This window comes from Apium graveolens, chromosome 2 (genome assembly GCF_009905375.1).
Source record: "Apium graveolens cultivar Ventura chromosome 2, ASM990537v1, whole genome shotgun sequence".
NCBI lineage: Eukaryota > Viridiplantae > Streptophyta > Magnoliopsida > Apiales > Apiaceae > Apium > Apium graveolens.
In genome coordinates this window covers 23,005,951-23,013,508 of record NC_133648.1, presented here as the reverse complement: position 1 = coordinate 23,013,508, position 7,558 = coordinate 23,005,951, and the positions used below count along the sequence as shown (strand labels likewise).

General features: G+C 39.7%; 1 protein-coding gene across 1 annotated transcript; it reads right to left on the bottom strand.

Annotated features, from left to right (window-relative positions):
• Positions 1-1,902: 1,902 nt before the first annotated feature.
• LOC141686579 (uncharacterized) lies at positions 1,903-2,706 on the bottom strand. Its single transcript, XM_074491606.1, has one exon. The coding sequence runs from the start codon at positions 2,704-2,706 to the stop codon at positions 1,903-1,905; it is 804 nt and encodes a 267-aa protein (XP_074347707.1).
• Between the last annotated feature and the right edge of the window lie 4,852 nt (positions 2,707-7,558).

The following is a 7,558-nucleotide window of genomic DNA, read 5'->3' as shown; positions in this document are numbered from 1 at the left end:
AGATTTAAATTTACATTTTCGCTGTGTTTATGTGCTAAAAACCCTTCAACTACCAATCGAGCTTTATGCTTGATTATGTTTCCATCCATGTCTTTCTTTATTTTATAGACCCACTTCAGCCCTATAGCTTTGTGACCTTCTGGTAAATCACTTAACACCCATATTTTATTTTTTTCGATCGAATTCAACTCTGTTTCCATGGCGTCTCTCCATTCTTTCTCTTTAGCAGCCTGGCTATATGAAGTTGGTTCTTCTACTGACAACATAAGCATCTCCTCGTCAATTTCAACCTCCTTAGTTTCATTGTAGATATCATCCAACAGCCTAAATTTTCTTGGTTCACTGCTTGCATCTGACAGTGTTGGACTTGAGTTTTCTCCATCCGCAGACACATTTCCAAACGAACTTTGTTGACTCGACACAAGTGTGTGCACTGGAGTGTAAGCTTCTGTGTGCACTGGAGTATATGTTTTATCAACTGAATCTGTTATATTTTATGTACTCTCATTTTTTCCATCAACAGTTGTCACAGTAATATACGAACTTGGGAATGTTACTTCACCACCTTGTGCACCCTGTTCATTCCATGGCCAGACTTTGTCTTCTTGATAAATCACATCTCTACTTACATGTAAACGCCCACCACCTGGATCATACAACCGACTTACTTTAGTTCCGGGCTCTTTTCCCAAATAAACGACTGCCATGCTCCTATCATCCAGTTTTTTTACATGTACCTGGGGAACTTTCATATATGCCACACAACCGAATAAACGAATATGTTTGAGATCAGGTTTTTTACCTCTCCAAGCTTCATAGGATGTCATGTCTGATAATGCTCTCGTGGGCAGACGGTTGAGTAAATAAACAGATTGGCGGACTGCCTCTCCCCACATATATGCATGCATTTTTGTACCCTTAAACAAGCTTCTGGTCATTGCCACCACTGTTCGGTTCCGACGCTCTACCACCCCATTTTGTTGTGGGGTGTATGGAGCGGTAAAGTGTCTCACTATACCAGCCTTTTCACAATAGTTTATAAACTCACGCGAACAGAATTCCCCCCCTCTATCGGTCCTAAGCACCTTAAATTCACCATTCACTTATTTCTCAACAAAATTTTTAAATTTTAAAAAAAAATTTAAAAAAAATTAAAGCCTCATTCTTTTCTTTCAACATATAAACCCACATTTTCCGTGTAAAATCATCAACCAGCAGAAGAAAATACCGATTACCAGCCGGCGTTGGAGGTGAAATTGGCCCACATATGTCCCCGTGTATCAGCTCCAATGGTTTTTTAGAATGAGAATCAGTCTGACTTGGAAATGGCTTTCTTGCCTGCTTTGACATTAGGCACCCTTCACATGTTTTCTTCGGTTGCACGAGATCTGGTAAGCCATACGCCATTTTTCCCTTTGACATACGTGTTAGCGCCTGAAAATTCACATGTCCCATTCTTGTATGCCACAACCAAGTTGTTTCTTCAGCTTTAGTTAGTAAACACATTGGTGCACTCTCTTCCAAACTTATCTTGTACAGCCTATTTGGAGACCTTCTCACACGCATCAACAATCTTCCTATTTCATCATAGACCCACAAATATTCTCCTTCGAGAATCACTTTATTTCCGTCCTCAGACATTTGACCCAAACTCACTATGTTGTTGTGTAGCATTGGAATAAAGTAGACGTCTCGGAGTAATTTCTCTTCGCCATTTTTACATTTAAACACCACTGTTCCCTTTCCTTTTATGTCAACTGTAAAGCCGTCTCCAAATTTCACCAATCCTGTCATGCTTTCATCAAGATCTCTAAACTTTCCCCATTGTCCTGTCATATGGTTGCTAGCACCATTGTCGAGGTACCAGACTTGTGACTCTCGCTGTTCATCCGTCCCCCTAAACTATGGTGTCATTCTCTCTTCATTGAGCATAACCACTTTGTCTTCAAAACTTCCACACTTTGCCAACAAAAGTGCAGGCTCTTCTTCTTCAATCTTGGACAAATTACTTTCTTTCTGTACATCTCTCACATCTCTTCGAGGCTTACGGCACTCATACGCAAAGTGACCGTAGGTCTGGCAATTAAAGCACCTTAGTTTGCTTCGATCTCTACTTCCTCGATTTCCCCTAAACTCAATGTTCCGTCGAGTGCCCTCCTTGTTGGTTTTCTTCAGCCACTCCTCTCGTGTCATCAACAATTGACCATCGACTCTCTCTTTCTTTTTCCAATCCTCTTCTGTCAACAAAAGTTGTCCCTGGTTCATTTCAGGATGACCACGAAGCCTCTCTTCATGTGCCTTGAGTGACCCCACGACCTCTTCTAACGACATCTCCTCCAAGTTCCCAAATTGCTCTATTGCAGAAGTAATTTGTAAAAACTTGGAAGGAATAGCCCTCAACAGCTTCTTCACAACATACGCTTCATTCTTCGTCTCTCCCAATGATCTTATGTTTGTCACCAAGCTGTTTAACCTCATGTAAAAATCATCTAATGGTTCTGTTTCCTTCATTTTTAGGGCCTCAAATTCACTCTTGAGAGTCTGTGCACGTGCTGCTTTGACCTTGTCTGCTCCTAAACTTAAAGTTTTTAGAGCGTCCCATGCCTCCTTTGTTCTCCCCTTCTCAGCTATAGACATAAGTTGTTCTTCTGAAATTCCCTGATAAATAATTGCTAAAGCGCGCTTATCATCCAGTCTCTTTTCCATCTTTAGTCACTTTGGGTTCAATGGCTTTCCACACACCATGGGCTTGCATGAACACTTTCATTTTGAGTGCCCAGGCTGCATAGTTGGTCTTTGTTAACATCGGGTAACTTAATCCGAACGAACTCTCCTTCTGTTTGGTCGTAGGCTCCATACCAGCAACAACAGCAGGTGTCTCCAGGTTCTACTGCTCTGATACAACGTGATGAATCTGACCAGCAAAACAGCCCTTTAATACAAATAAGATATACTTGAGAGATGAACAAATTATATGATAGAGAAAACTGCAGAACTTTCATATAAAGAGATACAGAGAAATAAGATGCAATGCAAAATATATAAGCGAGTCTCAGTCCCAAATGAATGCTAAATTTTCGCACACTGCAGCTAACAGACTCCTTATTTCACTCCACACATTTGATACCAAATCAAATCTCCTAAAAATGACTGTGCTGCCATATTACCACGACAAAGTGATGATAATGACTAAAATGTAGCTAATTAAAAATACTAACTATGTTTAGATTAAAAACTCCAACATCCCATTCTCGGACCAAATGGTACATTCGGAAGAATTTGACCATTGTCATCAACATCTTCAGCAGAAGGGCCATCTCCATTCATGTTTTCAGCTTTCTGACGAACCTGAACAGGCCCACCTGGCATTCTATATCCACGTCCATGTGCATTAACCGGAACAAGCTTACCCACTGTCCCGAATCCGCCAATGCCAACTCCATTTATGCTTACAATAGGAAAAGGTACAATAGGAACCGGAACTCCAATTCCAATATTGTTGTTCTGGAGAAGTCGAGGATGATGAATCAATCTTCTACGTAAGTCCAGAAGCAGTTGATCCATATCCAGCAACATAAGGATTCACGGTACTCACTTCTCGAGGATCCGGGACAAATCTTTCTCTCACTTCAAATCCAGCGCCATTATGATTATAGCTCCGGAATTCTCGAGCAGGAGGAATAGGTACTCTACCAGCAACTTCACCACCAGCGTTGCTCATTTCCCGTGGACCATGAGCATATCCACCAGCACCTCCATTTTGCACTCCAACGTGATGCCTGTTAACGAGTTCACGAAGTACATAAATAGCCGCACCACCACTTCCAGATGCAACATCACCATGAATAGGCAGTCCAGCAGCTAATCGGCCTCCAACATGGCTTTCGAGTACTCATTCACCATGAACATGTCCACTACCACTTCCAAATTAAGATAAGAAGCACACATTGTTTAGGCATTATTACCTTGTGTACTTTATATAAGCAATAATTTGTAGACACAATGTATATTTCCGTATAATTTCCTTTGCTGTTGGCTTCAGCCATCTATATCTTTGGACATCAAATTTGGTCTAATTTAGAATTATAAGCATCAAATTCCATATTAATTTCTCGTTTAGTATGGTCAGATTAACTGTAGACAATCCTCGGTGCTTATGACTTGTCAAAACAAACTGTCAATGAAGGACCTGACAACAGATCCTTATTTTTGTTCTTGTTTATTTTCGTTGGCATTTCCGTTCAACATATTTCAGCACCCTGAGAGAAGAGTGAACAATCCATCGATCCCATCCCATGGGGCCAGCAGAGTAAAAAGTTGGAGACAGATATAAACTATTTCAACTTGTATATGCCAGGTTAGCTCTCACCTGCGCACGTTTTGTGTAGTCTACTCTGTTTCGAATATAATTAGCTAATTCCAAACAAAGATTAACTTATTCTAATTCTCAACATGACAACTCGATCTTAGACTGTAGTTGATGTTCATTAATATATAGACACTGTTTATCTCAACAGGTCAGGTCAGTTGTTTCTTTAGTTAAGAATCTATTGTCTAGAAACCATTTAAGGGTCTGATAAAATTTTAAACTGGTGATAATGTCTGGACTAACAGGAAAAGATAGGAGATACTATCTCATGTAAATAATTTGCTTTTTGTATATTGAGTGTGTCAGCCAATTTAAATAGGCCAGGAGAAGTAAGATAGAATTTTACAGATTATAATTAAATCTAGTATTGCTATATCTGATCCTACAGACGTGGGTAGTATTTATCTGATAAGAATATTTGCGTTACAACAACTTGGATATACATCTAATAGCTACAATACAGGCCAATAGTTTAGACCTAGTCTTTGTTAATGTAGTTTGCGGATATTCAACTGTTACGCCCCCTCAAGATGGAGGCTCCATTGGTGACTTTAAGCTTGGATCGTATGAAAGTAAAACCTTGACGAGGAAGAGGCTTAGTAAGAATGTCATCCCATTGATCTTTTGTATTCACATGATTCACTTTAAGAGTTCCATCTGCTACCCGTTCACGAACAAAATGATAATCCAGTGAAATATGTTTCATGCGGGAATGAAAAACTGGATTGGAGCTTAAGTACGTAGCTCCTGTGTTATCGCAATAGATGGTAGGAGGAGATTTGAGGGAAACATTTAATTCCTTGAGTAAGTTTCTGATCCATAAGATTTCAGAAGCAGCATTTGCAATGGCTTTATATTCAGCCTCTGATGATGAACGAGAAACAGATTTTTGTTTAGATGACTTCCAAGAGATTGGATTGGCTCCTAAATAAAGTATATAGCCAGTAGTAGACCTTCCAGTGTCCCGTTCTCCCCCCAATCGGAATCACTAAAAGCACTTAAATTAAGACTGGAGTTTTTATGCAGGTAAAGACCATAGTGAATGGTACCTTTTAGATAGCGAAGCACACGTTTCAGAGCACTCCAGTGCGTTTCAGTTGGAGTATGCATGAATTGTGATAATCTGTTGACAGCATAGCTGACATCTGGACGTGTGATTGAAAGGTATTGTAGTCCACCTACAAGCTGACGATATGGTGTTGGGTCGACAGATGCAGTACCATCACAGTGAACAAGAGTGGCAGAAGAACACATGGGCGTTGTGGTTTCTTTTGCACCGGCCATTTGGTGTTGAGAGAGAAGATCAGATATATGTCTGGCCTGAGATAAAAATATGCCATCATTTGTGGAAATGACTTCAACTCCGAGAAAGTTGTTGAGAGTTCCAAGATCTTTCAGAGAGAATTTTTTATCCAGCTGCTGAATAAAGTTGTTAATGAATGATGAATTGTTCTCCGTAATCACAATATCATCCACATACACAAGGAGAAAAATTGTTGTACCATTCAAGGAGTATATAAAGAGAGATGCATCAGCTATGGAATTCCGGAAGCCAATTTCGAGCAAGAAACTTTTAAGTTCTTTGTACCAAGCACGAGATGCTTGTTTGAGGCCGTATATTGCCTTGCGCAATCGACATATATGATGTGGATAAGAAGTGTGAATAAACCCAGGAGGTTGTAACATGTAAACTTCATCTTCAAGCGTGCCATTTAGAAACGCATTGTTTATATCAAGTTGCCGGAGATCCCAACCACGAGATAATGCAATGCTGAGAATAATACGAACTGTGGCAGGTATTGTAACTGAACTGAAAGTTTCGGAATAATCAACCCCAGGTCTCTGTTGGAATCCTTTCGCAACTAACCTTGCTTTAAACTTCTGCACAGATCCATCTGGATTTCTTTTAATTCAAAATACCCATTTAGAGGCAACAACATTCTGATTGTTGTATGACACAAGATCCCAAGTACCATTACGAATTAGCGCGTCAAACTCAGAGGACATAGCAAGGCGCCATTTAGGGTCTTTTAATGCTTGAGAGATACAGGTTGGTTCAAGTGATGTTGGCATTGGGTGAGATGTGGTGTAATTGATAAATGAGTTGTTGAAATAACGAGAGTTTGGCCTTCTAAGTCGAGTCGGTTTAGGACTATCTTGTTGGTGCAAAGCTGGAGTAGGAGTATTAGAAGAGTGTATATCTGATGAAGGTTCAGATATTATAACTGGGGAGGTTGGTGTGGAGCGCTGAGTTATCGGAGAGGGGACATCATTGTTAGGGTCAGAAAATGTTATTGGAGAATTCGGAGAAGATGGTGGAAGCATTGAATTCTCAATATGAGGTGGAGGTGTATAAGAATATTGGTTATCTGTTAATGTACTGGCAGCCAAGAGATCTCTGGTGGAATTAGTCGCTGCAAGAGAAGAACATGTTGATGTATTTTACATTGGAAAAATGTTTTCAACAAAACGAACATGCCTAGAAAAATAAAGCCGATTAGTTTTAGTATCAAAATATTTGTAAGCTGACTTGTCAGGAGAGTAGCCCAGGAATAAGCAATGAGTGGAATTTGGATGAATTTTGGAAGGTGCATATGTACGCAACCTGGGGTAACATAAACATCCGAACACTTTAAGTCGATTATAATTAGGTGGTCGACCAAAAAGGTTCTCAAATGAGCTGCAAAAATTATGCGACTTAAGGGGCATCCTGTTGATTAAATAAACAGCCGCAAGAAAAGCATGAGACCAAAAATGTAGTGGTAAAGAAGCATGATGAAGTAAAGTCAAACCAGTTTCCACAATATGGCAATGACGACGCTCAGCATGTCCATTATGCTCAGGTGTGTGTGTGCTGGTGTAGTAAAATGAGATATCCCAAGGGAAGTAAAAATATTTCGAAGAGCAACATATTCCCCCCCCCCCCGTTATCTGAGTAAACTGAGATAATTGGCAGCTGAAAGAATTTTTCCATGACATTTTTAAATTGCAAGAACACTTGTCTGACATCAAATTTTTGTTTAAGAGGGTAAAGCCAAATATATTTGGTAAAATGATCAACAAATAAAATATAATATTTGTAATTATCAATAGAAGCAGTTGTAGGTCCCCATACATCAGTATAAATTAATTCAAGAGGCCTGGAACTAGTTAAAGAAGAAGTACCAAATGGTAGCTTATGGCTTTTAT